This window comes from Dipteris shenzhenensis, chromosome 30 (genome assembly GCF_047967505.1).
Source record: "Dipteris shenzhenensis isolate YYH24624 ecotype China chromosome 30, Dip_SZ_1.0, whole genome shotgun sequence".
Classification (NCBI taxonomy): domain Eukaryota; kingdom Viridiplantae; phylum Streptophyta; class Polypodiopsida; order Gleicheniales; family Dipteridaceae; genus Dipteris; species Dipteris shenzhenensis.
The window spans coordinates 15,239,430-15,258,525 of record NC_141625.1 but is presented as its reverse complement, the minus strand read 5'-3'; the positions used below and the strand labels follow the sequence as shown (position 1 = coordinate 15,258,525).

The 19,096-nt window shown below is 40.8% G+C and overlaps 1 protein-coding gene across 3 annotated transcripts in view; it reads right to left on the bottom strand.

Annotated features, from left to right (window-relative positions):
* Positions 1–10,372: 10,372 nt before the first annotated feature.
* LOC147881759 (uncharacterized) overlaps positions 10,373–19,096 on the bottom strand; it is a 112,876-nt gene continuing 104,152 nt past the window's right edge. For 2 of the 3 annotated variants that reach the window (XM_087401393.1, XM_087401394.1), the window contains 7 exons: positions 12,319–12,480; positions 12,129–12,202; positions 11,881–11,974; positions 11,643–11,779; positions 11,451–11,531; positions 11,226–11,331; positions 10,373–11,053 (listed from right to left, as the gene is read on the bottom strand). In XM_087401393.1, the coding sequence (XP_087257519.1) occupies positions 10,979–11,053; positions 11,226–11,331; positions 11,451–11,531; positions 11,643–11,779; positions 11,881–11,974; positions 12,129–12,202; positions 12,319–12,480 (729 nt within the window). In that variant the 3' untranslated portion in view covers positions 10,373–10,978. Of the gene's footprint in view, positions 11,054–11,225; positions 11,332–11,450; positions 11,532–11,642; positions 11,780–11,880; positions 11,975–12,128; positions 12,203–12,318; positions 12,481–19,096 lie in introns of those variants that run through there. The other variant, XR_015543928.1, reaches the window with a different exon arrangement.

The window sequence follows — 19,096 nt, the reverse complement described above, 5'->3', positions numbered from 1 at the left end:
GGAAACTACCTCTAATAAAGTTTACCTCATGAAGAGGTTGTTTGAGCTGCAGATGAAGGAAGGGGTCTCCATTCTTCTCACTTGAATGAATTCAATATTATTTTCAGCCACAGCCTCAGGCTCAGAAGATAAATTTTGATGTGGAGGCTAAGGTAATATTTCCCTTATGTTCATTACCATCCTCATGGGATACCTTCCATATAGCTGTCAGTAACTCTGCACGTGGTGGAGTACTAAAGTTTGATGATGTTGTGGGTAGCTTGTTGGCCGAGGAGATTAGACAGAAGTCTCTGGATGGCAACAAGCAGGATGCATTCTTAAATGTGCAGAGGGGCAGATCACAGTTCAGGGGGAAGTCCCAAGAAAGAGGGTAGTCTCATAACAAATCTAGGGCATAGAACATTGAGTGTTACCACTGTGGCAAGAAGGGCCATATGAAAAAGGATTGCTACAAGCTGAAAAGAGAGCAAAAGGATAAGAAAAAGAATTCAAATTGGGGTGCAAATAAGAAGGAAGAGTCCAAGGGAGGACAAAGGAAAGATGAAGATCAAGGAGATTAATGCAGTCACTGATGATAGTGACAATGACATTCTCTTCATGTCTAGTCTACCTATAGACTTGCTCACCACTTCAGATGATGCATATTCCCGATATTGGATTTTGGATTCTGGTGCTTCATTCCATGTTAGTCCCCATAGGGAATGGCTCTCCACTTATGACAATGGAAAGACAGGTTGTATGCATCTTGGAAATAACTATGCATGTGACATAGTGGGAGCAGGTGACATAAAGTTTTCTTTTGCAAATGGGTCTGTATTTGTTTTGAAAAATGTGAGACATGTGCCTAAGTTGACCAAGAGTCTTATTTCAATGGGTCAGCTAGATGATGCTAGTTTTCAAACCACTTTTGGCTTTCAGAGTTGGAAAATTTAGAACGGCTTTATGGTTTTGTCTAGGGGTGCCAAGTGTGGGACTTTGTATCTCTTACATGTATTAGGGGTGTCTGATCATGTTGTTGCAATAACCGAGCAGCCAAGTTCTTCTTCGTGGCATTGCAGGTTGGGGCACATGAGCCAGAAATGAAACTCTTATGCCGTTTGGGTTATGTACCGCATTTGAGTTTTTCTGATTTTGAATTTTATGAGTGCTATCTCTATGGGAAGTAAACTAAATCAGCCCATAAAAGAAGGGGAAAGAAAGAGCTTGAAAGGCTTGATTTGGTGCATTCAAATGTATGTGGTCCCATGCCTACATGGTTGTTAGGCGGGGTTGAATACTATGTGACATTCATTGATGATGCAACTAGGAAAGTGTGGGCTTATGCTATAGCTCAAAAAAGTAATGTGTTCCAGGTATTTCAAAGATGGTTGGCTTTGGTTGAAAATTAGTCAGGTAGAATGCTTAAATGCCTACGGACTGAAAATGGTAGAGAGTATATCTCTCATGACTTTCAGCATTTCTATGATACACGTGGGATTAAGAGGGAGCTCACATCCCCTTGTATTCCCGAGCAGAGTCCAGGTTGCAGAACAGATGAACCGCACCATTTAGGAAAGGTTGCAATGTATGCTTTCCAATGTAAGTCTTTTTGGTGGTTTTTGGGCTGAGGCAATAAAGACTACAGTGCATGTGATCAATAGATCACCTAGCAGGAGTTTGGATGGTGGCATTCCTGAAGAGGCATGGAGTGGCAAGAAGCCCTCTTACTCTCATTTGCATATATTTGGGTGTGAGGCATATGCACATGTGCCAAAAGAGCTTCAAAAGAAGCTAGATCCTAAGTCTAGGAAATGCATCTTTCTAGGTTATGGTGAAAGTGGAGAGATGGGCTATCTTCTCTGGGATCCAGAAGCAAAGAAAATCATACGAAGCCATGATGTGGTCTTCAATGAGAAGACCAAGATGCATAAGACACCCATGAGGGATGTGGAAATGAGGAGAATCACTTTCCAGGATGTGAATCCACCTGCATATGTTGATATAGATAGCAAGCTATCCATGCGATGAATGTGCACGAAATGATACCACCAGGTACTGGCACAGGTACACAATCAAGGGCACATGATGGATCATCTATTGGTGGCAATGATGAGCCAAATGTGGCTGATATGCAAGCGGGAAAGCAAGCTGAAATGAACATCTAGAGTCTCTAGACTGCCTAAGAGATTTGTTCTAGGGGTAGACTATGTGATCCTTACTGATTGCGGGGAGGCTTCTTACTACAGAGAGGCTATGATGCATGAGGATCAGTGCAAGTGGAGTATGCTATGCAATCAGAGATGAGTTCACTCATAAAGAATAAGACTTGGGACTTGGTTTCTTTGCCACATGGAAAGAAAGCATTACCATGTAAATGGGTCTACAAGATGAAGGTCACAGGTGATGATGTGCCTAAGTACAAGGCCCGTTTGGTTGTTGCTAAAGGATTCAAGCAAGAGAAGGGTGTGGACTTTGATGAGATATTCTCTCCAGTTGTGAAGATGACCACACTTAGATCTATACTTGGACTTGTAGCAATAGAGGATATGGAGCTTATGTAGATGGACGTCAAGACAGCTTTCTTGCATGGGGTTTTGCATGAGAAAATGTACATGATACAGCCGGAAGGCTTAGAAAAAAAGGGCAAAGAGCATTTGGTTTGCAAGCTGAAAAAGAGTCTCTATGACCTTAAGCAAGTGCCTAGAGAATGGTATCACAAGTTTGATGCTTTCATTTGGTCTCAGGGTTTTAGAAGAAGTGAGATTGATCATTGCCTCTACAGTAAAAGGGTTTAGGATAATAGCCTGATACTCCTGGCACTTTATGTGGATGATATGTTATTGAGCTTGATGCATTGAAGGCCAAGTTGCATGAGGCCTTTGACATGAAGGATTTAGGACCTACAGGTCATATTCTTGGTATGCACATCACGCATGACCAGAGTAGGAAACTCCTTTGGCTTTTACAGAAGGAGTATGTTACAAAAGTATTGCAACATTTCAATATGGAGGGGGGGAAGGCAGTAAGTACTCCATTGCCTCCATATGTGAAACTGAGTCAGGCAGATAGTCCCAAATCAGATGAGGAGAGGGCCATGATGGCCAAGGTTCCTTATGCATCAGCGGTTGGGAGTCTTATGTATGCTATGATAGTTACTACTAGATCGGACATTGCATTTGCAGTGGGAGTTATTAGCCGGTATATGGCTAATCCAAGAAAGAGGCATTGGGAGGTAGTTAAGTCATCATGAGGTACATGAAGGGTACCACAAAGGTGTGTATCCGCTTTGGCAAGGAGATATGCGCGTATTTGGGTACACAGATTTCGACAATGCAGGCCATGTGGACAGTAGGAGATCCACTTCTGGTTATGTGTTCACCTTTGCAAGTGGTGCGGTGTCGTGGATGTCTCATGTACAAAATTGCATTGCTTTGTCTACCATAGAGGCCAAGTATGTTAGGCCAAGTATGTTGCAGCCACAGAGGGTTGCAAGGAGGCTATATGCTTGATCGGCTAGTGAGAGATTTGGGGATTCATACAGGTGTACCAACATTGTATAGTGATTCCATGAGTGCTATTCAGCTAGCATGGAATCCGGTCTTTCATGCAAAGACCAAACACATTGAGGTCAGGTACCATTTTATCAAGGAGGTACTCGAGGACAAGTGCATAGAGCTTGTCAAGGTTCATATAGACAATAACCCTGCAATATGCTGACAAAGAGTCTACCTAGTTAGCGGTTTGAGTATTGTCATGTATTGATTCGCATGTATTGATTCGTTGTTCTCCCTTAAAGGCACATTGGCCTTTAAGTGCCACTGTACCTTAATCCCGATTATGTACAATAGTCAAACACATATATATATGGATGAAATAGAAGATTAGGGTGTTCTACACCCACCAAAACTTGTGTCTCTGAAGCTCCCTCTCAGCGTCCATTGTGTCCTCACATCCTGAATCTTGGTGGAGGCTTTACAGGTACTCAAACATGGTTCCACGGCCTCCTGTCTACATTGAATTTCTTACACCTCTCTTCTCTACATTGATCCTCCTCTGAATCCCCCTCTCATTGATGTCTTGAGCTTTGTCCTTCTTTGGGATGGGGCTTCCTCGATGTCTGCTTTACCCTCTTTTTGGGCATAGGTACCATTTCCATGATGGGCTCTATCAACGGGAGAGGAAAGATTGTGCTCTTTCTAGCAGTCTGTTGGTCCCTTTCCGAAAGCCTCTCTATATCAAGAAGGTTATCAAATACATTTTGCTCGTGCAGGGAGTCCTTTCATGGGGAGGGGAAGGATAAGGGGAAGGGAGGTTCTCAAACATATTTTTGCTCGATCGGGGGAGTGCTCTCATGGGGAGGGGAAGGTTGAGGGGAAGGCTGAGGGGAAGGTTGAGGGAAAGGCTGAGGGGAAGGCTAAGGGGAAGGCTGCGAGGAAGGCTAAGGGGAAGGCTAAGGGGAAGGCCGAGGGGAAGGCTCATGCTCTTGGGGCTTGGGAGTGGGCTCACGAGACTGGGGAGTGGGCTCACAGGACTTGGGGGAGGGCTCATGAGAATCGGGAGAGGGCTCACGAGAGTCAGGGGAGGGCTCATAAGAGATGAGGGAGGGATCACAAGAGATTGATGAGGCACCACCGGACCCAGATAGGCTCATGTGCGTAGATGCCATAGAGGTGGTGGAGCTAGAGGAGGAAGGATGGAGGTGGCATTCCATCTATTGAGTGTCACTATTGATATCAAGAATTGTATGGAATCCATCTTTTCTGCTGGAGCATAAGTCTCATCATAGTCTTGACCATATTGCTATGCAAATTCTTTTGCAACTAGTCTGGCTTTATATCTTTCGATGCTTCCATATGGATTGTACTTCACTTTGTAAACCCATTTTTTTGCTATGGACTTTCCTAGTGGAAGGTCACATAATTCCCAAGTATTGTTCTTGTACAAAGCTTCCATTTCTTCATTCATAGTAGTTTGCCATTCTAGCTTGTCAACTGCATCTTCGAAGTACACTGGCTCTTCTGTAGCCATGATGGTAATCATAAGAGCATAATTGGTGGTTTCAACCTAAATTGCTTTGAATTTTTGATCATATGTCAATCTAGTTGGTGGTCTTCTTTCCCTAGTAGACCATCTGAGTGGCAGTTTCTCTTTTCAAGGTGCTTCTGGCAATTCTTGCTCTTCTTTATCAACCCTTTTTGTAGGTGACTGTGTAACCGATGTGTCTATCTCTTGTGTATTTGACGTCTTCCATTCTAATTCCTCATTAAAGAGTACATCTCTGGAGATAATGACCTTTCGGTTGATGGGATCATACAACTTTCGAGCGATAATGACCTTTCAATTGATGGGATCATACAACTTGTATGCTTTGCTTTCTTCACTATAGCCAACCATGATGCATTTGCATGACTCTGCATCCAATTTTTTGCAATGATCGTCATGTATGTGGGCATATGCTATGCAACAAAATATGGGGAGATGCCCAATATGTGGCTTATGTATAGTGCATGCTTCATAAGGTGTCGTACCCATAATCGGTTCGGTCAAAAGCCGATTATGCAAGTAGTTTGCAGTGGCAATTGCTTCTGCCCAATACTAATTTGGAAGATGTTTCTCACTGAGCATTTTTCTAGCATTGTCTTGCTAAAGTACTATTCTTCCTTTCATCTCATGCATTCTATTGAGGAGTGTCTACACAAGTGAATTGTCTTTGTATGCCATTACTTCTCCAAAAGTTCTTGAATGCTAAAGACATGTATTCACCTCCTCTGTCTTATCTCATGAATTTTATGTTTCTATCTATTTGGTTCTCTACCATGGATTTGAATTCTTGAAATCTATAAAAGACTTCAAATTTCTATTTCAAAAAGTAGACCCAACAATATTTCTATAGTTGTCGATGAAAGTCAAGTAGTATAGTGAACCCTTGATGATGTGGGTGTGGCATAACCCCATATGTCTGTGTGTATCAAATCAAGAATACCTCATGCTCAAGAAGGGGTTATGCCAAAATTGGCTCTCTTTTTTTTACCGAAGCAGCATGCTTCGCAAACTTTTCTAAGAAACTGCAGCTTAGGAATTTCAATTGCCATATTCTAATTTTAGAGCTCTATCAAGCTCTTTAAATTGACATGTCCATATCTCTTGTGCCATTTTTCACAAAGTGGCATCTTTTGTGGTTGAGCTGACATGGCATGCAAATATGGTACTGTAGCTAGCCTTCTGAACAAGCATCCTTCCTTGATTGCTCTTCCTACTATAGCTGATATCCTCTTGATTTGTCTCTAATAATGCATTCATTTCTATCAAATATGCCTCGATAGCTAGGTTCTGTCATTTGCCCAATTGATAACAGGTTCTTGCTGAGCTTTGGAACATAGAGTACATCTTTCACCAATACTTTCATACTAGTGAAATTGTTCATAGGGACAATGCCTTTCCCTTGAACTAGAGTCGGTGTGTTATCTATAGTGTAGATAACATTCTTCTGTCCTTCTAATGGTTTCATCTCTGTAAACCATTCTTGATGCTTTGTCATGTGAGATGATGCGCCGTTGTCAATGTACCAACAAGGATCCTGATCTGCTTGATCGACTTTACAATTGCATTCCCCTTTTAAATTGCAATCAATGTCAAGATACAATGTTTCAATCTTCTACATATCCTTGCTTCCAAGAAACATATTCTTAGGTTCATTGGCATAATTACTATGACTTGAATCTCCACCGCACTGATTTCCTCTACCTAAAAAATTCCCTCGATTATTGCTGCTGGGTTGACCACCTTGGTTGTACTGCTTCTTGCAGCAATATCTTTCATAGTGTCCAAACTTATGACATTAGTTGCACTGAATGTTTAACACATTGGTGGATGCATTCCCTTGTCCTTAGAATATATATAAATGAAAATTAACCATCATATAACAACAACAAAAAGCCAACATAGTGGCTACAACCATTGGCCTGTTTTACTTCTACATCTATTGCTCCCCTCCTCGACAAGCAGCTCCATCTCCTCGACAAGCAGCTCCCCTCCTCAACAAGCAACTATTGCTCCCCTCCTTGACAATCAGCTCCATCTCCCTCACTTGTAAACCTCCCAACAAGTTGTAGCCTCATGGATTCAGTAATAATCTTTCTTTGCAAGAATCCCTAACAAGTTGCAGTCTCATGGATTTAGCAAACAATCTTCCTTTGCAAATTGACACACCCAAGATGGTGGCTAAAACTAGCCAACGAATATTGGCTCTTTATCCTCACCCTAAACTTCACAAAAAATGGATACACCTAGTTATGCATCGGCCCCTAGGCATGAAGGCATATAATCTCAACTGACTAACCATTGTTATGCACAAACAAGATTCCTAAGTAGCAACACAAGCAATTTGCTATTGTGGCTAGGTTGGAGATTTATTTTCATGTGCTAGGATTGGGACTTTATAACACACTACACACATAGTATATTCAATATATCACACTCACATAGATCTCTAGCTGGAATTAGCACGATGGTTGTTATTCCAACCATCAAGCTTGGAAAAGAGTATTTTGTGGGGGGGTGTGTGTGTGTGTGTGTGTGTGTGTGTGTGCATGCGCACACGCACGCATGCATGTGTGGGTTTGCCTAAAATTTCATGAGATGCAAATGAAAATTAGCTAGCATAATGGGCCATACCCAATCATGCATTGGATTTGATTTCAAATTTTCATGCCTCCCTCTTTGGAAAACCATGAGAATTGTACTTATAAAGTTGTCTCCCTACATCATGCTATAGTGTAGTGTACCTCCTTCTAGCATACATTGTTGTTAGATATTATCTTCCTTGTTTTTTTGGGTAAGTTGGAATCATTGTCTTTATTTCCTTTCTTGTTTCACAATCTACTTGATCTCTATTTTACTTTTTCACTGATTGTAGTGGTAATATGCAGCTTGTCATGTCTTGCAAGAGAAACAGACAAAGGCTTGAGACATGATAGTTGAAAAGCATAGTCAAGTCACAAGGAGTAGATTGATGGGTGAGCAAAGAAATGGCACAATATCAAAATGGCAATGAAATACATGTTTAAAATTTTATAGAGGAAGAATAAACAAGAATTAAAAAGGCTCCTTGTAGACCAATAGCAAGCAACAATGGTAGATGCACACACTTCATTGCCATTAGAGCAAAGAACACAAGATATGGTCTCACAATGAGTGGGAGAATTTGAGGCAGCAATTTTAGGCTATTCTGATGACTACCAGTCTTGATTATTCAAAAGCTTTAGCATACACCCCAAAATTCCTAGGGTGACAACTCTACCAACACCTTGAGAGATGCATGGACAAGTGAGTTTACTCTCTAACTTGAGAGATGGCCTACACAAAGTGAAAGGGGTGGACATCTTAGATGAAATAATTGCAAAGAGGAAAACATTAACTATGTTGGTGTCCTCTAAAGCAAATGGGAAATGGATTGGGCACAAAAACATTAAAGATTGGTCAAATATATGGACCAACACAGCTCTAGCAATTGGCCATACAGTGGAATCAATGCATCAACAAAACACAAGAAAAGAAAGTCATTACTAAAAACTGACATTGTTCTAGTACGACATGAGAGTTTTAAGGAAATTTGCAAAAAAGGAATGGGATGCAAGCAATTCAATGAGCACATCATACACATACTTAACACAACATAGGTTAGTAAATGTCATTTATAATAAGCTAGGTTGTCTTGGAGGTCATGTATGTCCTAAATGATCCGATGGTTGAAATTGTTGTGTGTAATATTTTAATGGTTGAATTTTCACCTTTTTACAATTAAAAAAATTCATATTAGAAAAAGGGGAAATACAACTATGTTAGGTTTAGAACATCGAGCTGGTACCACACTATAGGGCACCATTAGTAACCCTGCAGAGGTAACTTCAATGAAGTGCCTACTTCGCAAAATTTTTTCCTTGGACCTGTTACATAAGAAAATGTCTTGGATCCATGGCGGCCTTGAGGAAGATCCACTTCCAATTGAAGTGGGCCCTTTACTACTAGGAGATGATTCCAAAAAATTTATCGATGTGTGGGGAGAGGACCCCAATATTGTGGATTTCCAATCCACTATGGAGTGCATGCTAGAATCGTTCGTGTGTGTGTGTGTGTGTGTGTGTTTGCGCGCGCGCATGCATGCATATGTATATGTACATATATATATCATCTATTCTAGTTTTTCTTCGATACGAATCTTTTAATTTCATAGATTTATCCCAATTTGTTATTAAAATATTGGTACATTTCATGGATTGTTTAAAAGGCTTCCTTCCTTGCATCCTGATTTCACTTTTGATTTTCTCTGTTGCAGATGGCATCAAGAAGTGCTCAGGGTTCTTGGAACCCCTTGTGATTGTAGTGTAGATCCAAGAACACCACACTATTAGACACCATTAGTAACCCTGCAGAGGTAACTTCAATGAAGTGCCTGCTTCGCAGATTTAAAATGTCTTGGATCCCTCTATGATCTCTAGGCATCTCTTCAAAATAGGGAAAAGGAACTTGAACGTGCTTTTCGAGATAAATAGGTATCATTCCACTTACTTGTGAGTGTTGTGATTTGGAGTTTTGTATCTACTTCAATCAATCATCTCACCATTGCATGTCCTTGTGTAGGCTTGCCCGTCTACATGTCCCACACACAATAGTGCATGACATATTCATGATGCAAAATTTTGGCATGGCAAATAGAGACACACTCACGTGCTTTTTGTCGCCAACGAGGATAAAGACTTGTAGAGGCCATGCTTGTAAGGAGAAAGTGGGTCTACTAAGGCTTAGTACAACTTGCCAATGGCGGTTCTTGCACAATGTGTTTTCAAGATAAGTTCTTTAGAGTTATTTGTTCCTTGCATTGCAATGCTTTGTAAAAGCCACATGTTATCTTAAGAACTTGTGGGTGGTTCTCGTGTAGGAGGAGTACCAGCATACGTACAAAGAGGAGGAGATGGAAAAGGTGGACACCTCATCCCTAGCACTAAAGGAGGACGGATTGAGACTATGCAATTTTCCCAATTTATTTGAACTCTTGTAGTCATAGTTTTGGAGGATGATAATTACAATATGTTCATGGTTTTTAACCCTGTGGGTGATTGAGATTGCATTATCTTTCTAGCTTTTACAAGATGGGTTTGCATTTTATGGCCATACCATTCAAGCTTGTTGTTTATGAATCATCATTAAGATCCTTAATTATGGTTTTCAGAACAATGTTTAAAGGATTTTACTACTGCAGCATTCCTTCTTAGAGCAGGAGATATTTAGGATAGCGGGCCAAAGGACATATGACTGTTCAAGGGAGGATATCATAAATTATTTTATTGTTCAATGGAGCTTATGACAGATCACTTTATTGTTGTGGAACAACATCTTAGGGCGAAGGGCTATATTAAAAGGCAATTTTTGTAAGATAATCTACGTAAGTGGCAAGTTTCAAGAATAGAACTAAGAAAATCACACGTGGAATTTCACAAAAGGAGTTCCAATCCTCCACCATAGCATTGCAGTGGTAATAAACTTGAGCCATTAGAAATGGCCACACTCTTTCTGAGAAAGAAGAACATTACTTGCGAAGAGAGTATCAGACACCTGCAACAACAACTGAGGGTTTTTCGGAAAAAGAATGCCACTTGTAACAAAAATGTGACAGGGATTCAATGATCCCCTACAATATTCCATGGATAATAATTTTTCCTTGGTCACCCAAAGTATTAATGGATTTTGGACTATTGAGATGAAAGAATGTGATTTAGCACCCTAACTTTGTGCACTCACACAAAAAAAAAATTTGACAACACAATTCACTCTCAGGAAAAAATTTGACACAATTCAATCCCTGTTGCTAGGATTTGATGCTACTGAGCTCCCAGCAAAATCACTCACTTCAGTTTGGATGCTCCTAGAATTGCTCGACTTGTTGAGATTTATAGAGACACTGCATATGTATGAATCCTGAATTTTGTGTTTTCCAAACTCATCAAGACGAGTATGATAATATCCTTTTACTCGAATCTCCAAAGCACACAACATTTCCGGGACGAGAGAACACGATCTGCAGTTCAATCCATGGTCCGGGTGTGAATTTTCCATGCAGTTTCAATTTGATTCTAGAATAGTTTCACAGTTATTTTGTAGTAACGGAGTATCTAAAGGTAGTTTCAATTTGATTATAGAATAGCTGAAAGTTATTTTATAGTAACGGTGTATCTAAAGGTTGTAAATACCTGCAGAACGCCCAGTGTGCAACTCTTGAATCCTGCTGCACAGTATATGAAGTAATACTCCCACATTCGCAGAAACTTTTCACTGAATCCGAGTTTCAAAATTTCACTGCAGATTAACACGATCGGTGAGCCAACTTCGGGAAAAAAAAAACTAAACTAAACTATCAATTGGTTGGTGAGCCAGCTTACAACAAGGTACAATCGTTCATTGATGTATTCATTCACCTGTGGTTTGAGCGGAATTTCCTTCTCCACGCTAATAGTGTATGATAATAATGGACACCTATGTTCTCCATGTGCTCCACACTAAAAACAGCGTACATTTTATGTGAGGAAGGGAAACACCTTTCTATGTTGAAGGGCTCACGAGTAAGTGTATAAGCAAGGGCGAAGATTGACCTAAGCCAAACTCTTTACCAAAGTGAGGATCCAGCAGTCATGGCTGCTGTCAACGTACTGAACGCAGGTAAGCATCCTCCCGGAAAGATGTACTCTTTGATGAAGTCAGAACTTGTGCGATATTCATCATAGCGCTCCTCTGGAATGGATATAACCTGTCCAATGCACAAAAACACCCATTGTTGCTGAGTCTAGCAATCCCCTACAGGATCGAAACATGTAGACTCTAGGACAAGCTAGAATGCATAGAGAGGACCTGCACAACCAAAATTCCATCCTTCGCCAAAAGATGGTCACATCTACTAAAGAACTCCTTGTAATGCTCGTGTCCTACTGCTTCCAGCATTTCACTGTAATGAGATAACCGGCAAGCACTATACCCTTATCAGTATCATCAGCACAGATCTGGCTAGGGACTAACAGATTTAGACCTGTTTGTATTATGTTATCTTTTTCTTTTCCTTGTTTGTGTACTTTATATACATGCTTGACAAAAAACCTCACCATGAAAGAATTCTATCATATTTTTGCAAGCCCTGGAGCGTTCTGTAATCACAGAGTTCCAATCTTATATTATCCTGGGTAGAAAAGGAAAGAAAGAAGCATTCATAATTTGCTCAAACTGACTTTGGCTGTGAAATATGTAAGTGTCGAACAAATGGAGCAAAAGCACGTTCAGAAAATACGGAGGCACCTCCAGACCAGCTTCTTTTACTCGCTTTTGCGTAAATTTCAACTGCTCTTCAGAAAGAGTAATGCCTGTATATCTGCACTTGGTTCGTTTCACAACCTCCAAAGCCATACTTCCCCAACCAAATCCAATTTCTAGCACCTCATGTGATTCATGTATTTGTGCCTATGAATCACCCGCCCACTATGTAAACATGCAGCCTTTAGAGAGAATAATTCATTAAACAGAGTTTATCTTTTTTAACAAACATTGTTCAAAACATAAGCTGCTTCAAAAATAACTTGCTGAGCCAAACATCATTTCTTCAATTGGCTGTTGAAGGCAGATTCACACAGAGTTGTGGATACAGCCAAAGAGGAACACATAGTTTATGAAGACATTATCTAGTACAAATCCACAAAAGATATAAAACATTTTTGCAATCTTCACGAATACTGAACTTTTGCATAGAAAATGGTGTTTAGCCAGGTTTAGGTGATGTTCTATAACACAAGGCGACCCTTACCTGGAAATTTTTAAGAGATTCTTTAAAGCTTGTTATCAAATTGCAGTTGGTACATGTGCGCAACTAAATGGAATATTATGAATAATGTAGCACATCTAGAATTCGATCATGATCTTACTTTTCCATATGGAGCTAGTCAACACACTAATGCTATGCTGTCTAGTATGTAGGATCATGGTAGTGCAAGAGCATTCTTCATCCTATGGAAGTACTACAAGTGTGCCATAATGACCATGATACTGGACAAGGTCTAAAAGATCAAGGAGAGGGCACTGGACTGGGTTAGAATGTATATTTGGGGTTTAAAGTGTCAGAAAATAGGACAGCAAACCTTTAGCTGCCCGCAGCAGAATATTGGTACCAAGACTCCTCACTGCTCAATTGATTTGAAACATTACAGCAAGATAAGCCAGCAACAATGTCATTCTCATGCTCCACACAACACGGACAGATCTGTACAAAATAGCATATCCTGTAGGCACCAAATGCTGCTCAACCTACAGCAAAAACTTGCTGGAGAACTGAGTGCCCAGTATTGTCACAGTTCTAGTGCTATCACTGCTGCAATCACTCTCCTCTGGTGGCTTCAGTGGTTATCAGAGGGTATGAGCCAAGTGCCCTTTATATGGGGGGAAGGGCAGTCTGCCCCTTCTTCCCCCATTCTCTCCCGAGTCGACTATGACATCTGCAGGGTCTCGATCTTGAGCCTAAACCGCCCCAATTTGAGCTCAGCTTGCCCCATGGGCTGCTCTTCCCAACTGGAAGAACAGCCCAGGATATGGGCATGTAGAGTTACTGCGAGGTGCATGGCTGAAAGAGTGGCAACAGGTATTCCCAACATCTATGCTGATGCACAAATGAACATCCCTCAAAGGGTAATGATTGACTCGGGGGCCACACACAATGTGATCACCCCAGAAACAGCCAAACGCCTGAAAATTAAAACAACTGATCTAACAGATATACAGGTGGAGATCTTCAAGCTCCATCGAACTGGGGAGAGTATATGCGAGGTAGTTCTCTCAGACAGTGTAACACGTGCGGACGTTTTTGGCACGTTTTGTGAATACAAGCATTCTTCTATACTGTTCTTTGCTCCCTTGGTTTTCTTGTTGGCACTCAGACACGGGGTGGGGTGAGCGCACGTGAAAGAGAGGGAGATTGGGGTGAACGTCCAAGCAGGTGCCTGGGTGGTTGGGTGCAGGTTGCGTTGCACGAGGAGTGACGGGCTTGAGACCTCGACGGACGAGGGGACGTGAATCATGGAGACCCCTGTGTACGTTTCTAATCAGAATTTTTGTGTTCGGACTCTGATTGAGGAGCTCCTTGAACCATTGCGAGATGGGCACGTCACACTCTTCGAGATTGGGGCAGTGGATGACCACATTGAGACTCTAGGCGGGAGTTATTTAGGCTGATGCTAGCACGAGCATTGGCTACATTTGAGGGGCACGTAGTCTCCTTGAGACCTCCTACGGCTAACGGAAAGGTGCGGTATCTTACACCTTGCTCTATGGGCTGCTCCTGCTTATCTCCTAAAACTCATCTCTGCCTTGACATCGCATGCAATCCCCCACCTCATGACTCATGCTCAAATGTTGACAACTATGAACTGGCTGCGGAGTCTACGGTATCTAGGGCTCGTGCCATTTGTAGGTGCAGCCTTTGTGCTGGAAATACACGAGCTCGAGCCATCAAATGTGTTCAGCACTGAAACACGAGCATATCCTCTCACAAAAGTCGGAGCATCATCGTTTTCTTGACTTCACTGAATAATCAACATATCGAGGTTTCATCTCCAACTCATCATGATTCACTTGCTTTGGCCTCCCCTCACTGCTGCCAGGGCCATCTGGAAATCTGTGCTTCTCAAGGAGACGTAGGTTGGCATTTACAGACACCAACCTATTGAGCTGCTAAGATAGAATATAAAAAAGTTACTTGTCCAGACTCAAGAAAACTTGTTTCTTTTTTTCTTTTGCCTGTCTGCATGAATACTCCTTATTTTCACAACTGGACCTAGGGTGAGATATTGTAAGGGAAAGCAGAGAGCTATGTTCAGTGATTGGAAAGTTCTCCCACCAAGTAAGAACAAAAACTTTATTGTCTTTTCCTTGGCAATCAATTCTGTAGGAGAAATGGCCCACATCATTGCGAAACACTAAGCTATCCTCTTCAATGTTATTGCACCACAACATTAAAAATATAATATAAATTACAACCATATGGCCACTTGCATGCCAAATGCATAAATGACAAAGGAGCTAAATAATAATCTAAATAAGTAGACCTTTCAGCTTACCTGTTCTGTTCTGATGACCTGCAGATTTCTCCAAGTATGTTATCTATCCTCTAGCAAGCTCCCAAATGTTTCATTTTATAAGCTCTTTTCCAGATGGGGTGAGCCATATGTGCAACAATATGGAGTCTTATGGAACCAACCCCACAACTTCCTCAAAACCTCTGAGAAACAGCATTCAAGAATGGACTTTTATTTATTTTTTGGCAAAGAAATACTTGATTACATTATAATCATATAATTTGTACAATGAAGTCCACAGTGGACAAAATGTTCTCCTCTAAAGAGGAATATCTAGTATGCATACAAAAATTCCACTGCTCAAAGGAGAAAAAAAAAAGATCTAGTAGCCACAGGAGAGGAGCAAAAGCTCAGATTCACTGGTCTGATCAGTAGTGCTTTGGTATCAGGAGCTGCTCCATTTGTTGGCAGGGAAGGTTGCTTGCATCTCTTATCCTGAGACCAGGATTTCTCCTTGTCAAAGCAAAAAAAAAAAAAAACTGCTGCAGTTGACCTGGTAATAGAGGAACAGTGTGACAGAGGAAAATTGTGCCAGAGGCGGCTCTTTAAACTGAGGATTCTTCTTTAACAGGGAACAGAGATGGTAGGAGCTGAGCTTGCAGGTCAACCCCGGAATTGGTACACCTCCATGCATCCCATTAGTGCCTACTCTCTGTCAAGAGAAAGCAAGCGTCCATTGCCTTCTAAAGCTTATGCATGAACTAAGTCTATTGTACAATCCTCATTTTTAAAAAACCTAAGCAAGAAGTACAATGGCTCAATACAAAGGGCTTCTTGCCAAAGATGATAGTCAAAGGCGATTCTCTCGACGTTCTATCAAGCTGGTAGCTTTGAGTCATTCCAGTCCATCCAATCTGAACCAGTCCCCATGCAACTAAGGCTCTCTTTGGTTTTGGCCAACCTATGAAAATTGAGCCTTTTGTAAGTCAACTGCAAAACTCTTGTAACATCAAGTACAATAACTTAAATGATTTCATGAATCATTATTCATATCTGCCAAGCACTAAGAAGATGTAGCTCAACCATGTCTTCATGGGCCTGTAGTTACACAAGCTTAGACAACATCATCGTATGTGTTTAACTGTCGAACCCATGGCTAACCAGCAATGGGCTGAACCCTACAAGTTCCCTTGATCAATAACCTTCTGATGGATGAGCGAAGCCCCCTGAAGAAGGATTCTTTGTCTGCAAATCTCTTAAAGCGTGAAAACATTCCTTCGGAAGCTCCAATCTAAAAGAGTTTAGCTAGGCATTTTTACAAGGATCTTATAGATAATATAAAGGAGAGTGATTAGCCTCCACATATCCCACAACAAGGCTTCATTATCCCTTCTCATGTATGGATCATCTTAGTAGAGTGTACATCAATGTACGTTACATCCTAAATATTGCAGAGAAAGCCCCTAGATAAGATAAATATCATAGAAAAAGCCCCCAGGTTAAGACCAGAATCAAGTGCAGACTGATAAGATATAAATGGGAGAATAGAAAAACCATCATCTTAGCACATCTATGGGCAATAAAAAGGGATCTACGCCAACTTTGAAACATAAGCAGATCATTAAGGAATGTGGGATGTCCAATTCATAGTTACCTGACGTGTGTGCTATTAGATCGACTTTTGAGCTTGCAAGAACATTCTGACTGCGTTGATGAATTGCATTCAATCGTGCAAAACGAACACGCCAGAGCCATCATTCTCTCTTATTAAGACTAGAGCTAGCTCATTAAGAATCACCTTTGCAAGAATGACAATACTCTCTAATCTTTAATAGTTATTCCAGTGGTACAAACCCTTAATGATTTCATGCATCATGATACATATCTACCTAGCACCAAGAAGATGTAGCTAGACCATGCCTTCATATGCCTCACGAGCTTCCACTTGCACCCCTAGCTACAAAAGCTTAGATCAAATCATTATATGTGTTTGATTGCCAAAGCCATTGCTACATAAGCTTACCCACCTCAAGAGCAATGGGCTAAATCCTACAAATTCCATTGATCACTAACCTTCTTATGGATGCATCGAGCTTTCTAAACAAGTAAAAAAGAATGATACTTTGTCTCTGCCTAATGTGAAATCTTCCAAAAAGTGGAGACATTCCCTCCAAAGCTCCAATCTAAACACGTTTAGCTACACCTTTTACAAGGATCTTATAGAAAATAGAAAGGAAAGTGATTAGCCTCTAAAAAACCCCAGAACAAGGCTTCATCACCCTTGGGATTGTCTTACTAGATTGTACTATTGTGTAACTTATGCCCTAAACATCCTAGAGAAAGCCCATATGTAAAGACCAGAAGCAAGTGCGGACTGATGAGATGTAAAAAGAAAAGGAGAAAAACAACCATCTTCACAAGTCTACGTGCACTAAAAAAGCACCTATGTCAACTTTGATGGATCATTAAGGACTGTGGGATGTCCAACTCATAATTACCTTACGTGTGCGCTACTAGATTAACTTTCTAGCTAGCAATAACCTTCTCAATGGGTAGATGAATTGAGTTTGATTACGTAGAGCTGAATCGAGGCTGAAACGCCAAAGCTAGAGCTAGCTCTGCTCATTGAGAATGAATTGTGCAAGAATGACACTACTCTCTAATGTTTAGACAAGGGCAACTTGGCCTAAAAAGGGAAGTAAATCTCATTCCAAGTAAGTAACCCTTGCTCGGTTAAAGGTGTGGTTATGCCATAATGGCTGCGCAAGGAGGAGGGCAGCAAGGTTGGTGGGGTGGGGGGGGATACTAACTTAGGTCAATCGAATTCATTTTTTTATTTTATTTTTTTATGAGGGGGGGGGGTTTTCTAACTTAGCTTAATCAGAATAATTTCTACATGGGGGATGGACTAATTAATTAATTTTCTATTAAAATCTAACCATGCACGTAGCACGTTCTTCAACTTGTTCAATGTTAGTCCTACCTCCATGTGCCTTCTTCCAAAGAAGGCTATCGTGGGGAATTGTACTAACTATATGTTGTGCAAGACATAGGAAATGCAAGAAATGATTCTTTGATTTGCATAAGTCATGTCTAATCTATCTTGGGCATGTTAGTATGATGTCCTAGATAAGAGAAGGGAATCTAAGAAGAAGTGCAAACATAGACACCTGAAATAGCATGTCACTAATGTGAAGAGTAAACTTTTTAGAGATAGTCCAAAATGCCTCTGAGAATAGCTAGTAGGTTGGTCTCATGTTGGGACATAGGTTGGTGCGTGGGTATGGGTCAAATTGATAAGGGGATCAACCCTGTCGATTCCCTATTCCTAACAATGCCTTTAGATGTGTGTCCTCTTTTGTTCTAAGTAAATTCAATCATGTTGAAGTCTTCAGTGACAGTTTTAAAATGCTCAATCCTTAGATCTTTCATTATTGAAGCCCAAAATGTGGGACGTAAACATGGTAGAATGGATGCATTAATCAAAATAATATGAAGCATGTGCTTTTGTCTGAATAATCACATATGGCTCTGTCCTAGGCCGAAACTTAATGATATTACGTCCTCTGCAAGTGGAAAGAAGATCTGCTCATAAATGAAACAATTATCATCTCTTACATGCGCTAAGCCTGTCTTTTTTAAATATTATCAACAGCTGTCAACGTCAAGAAACAAAGTGGAAGATACATTCTCTTGAATAATTATGTATTTGTAAACACCATTAAAGTATAGCTTGAGCTGAATGCTTCAGGTCTAGAGTTTAGTTGGTATGAGGGGCATTTAAAGAGGAGGAAGGTTGTAAATGCTATTTGAATAATAAACAGGAGGGGGCCAGGAAGACTCGTAACGTTCTACCAATATATTGTTGCAAGTTTTTCGAGGAATTTAAGCCATACCATTGTTTGCTACAAGAACAGAGATTTCATTTCCACAAATGAAGTGGAATCAATTCAGCTACCCTTTCACCTATAGTATTTTCCCATTGGCAGGAGTCTACAGGAAGAATATGAGATTTC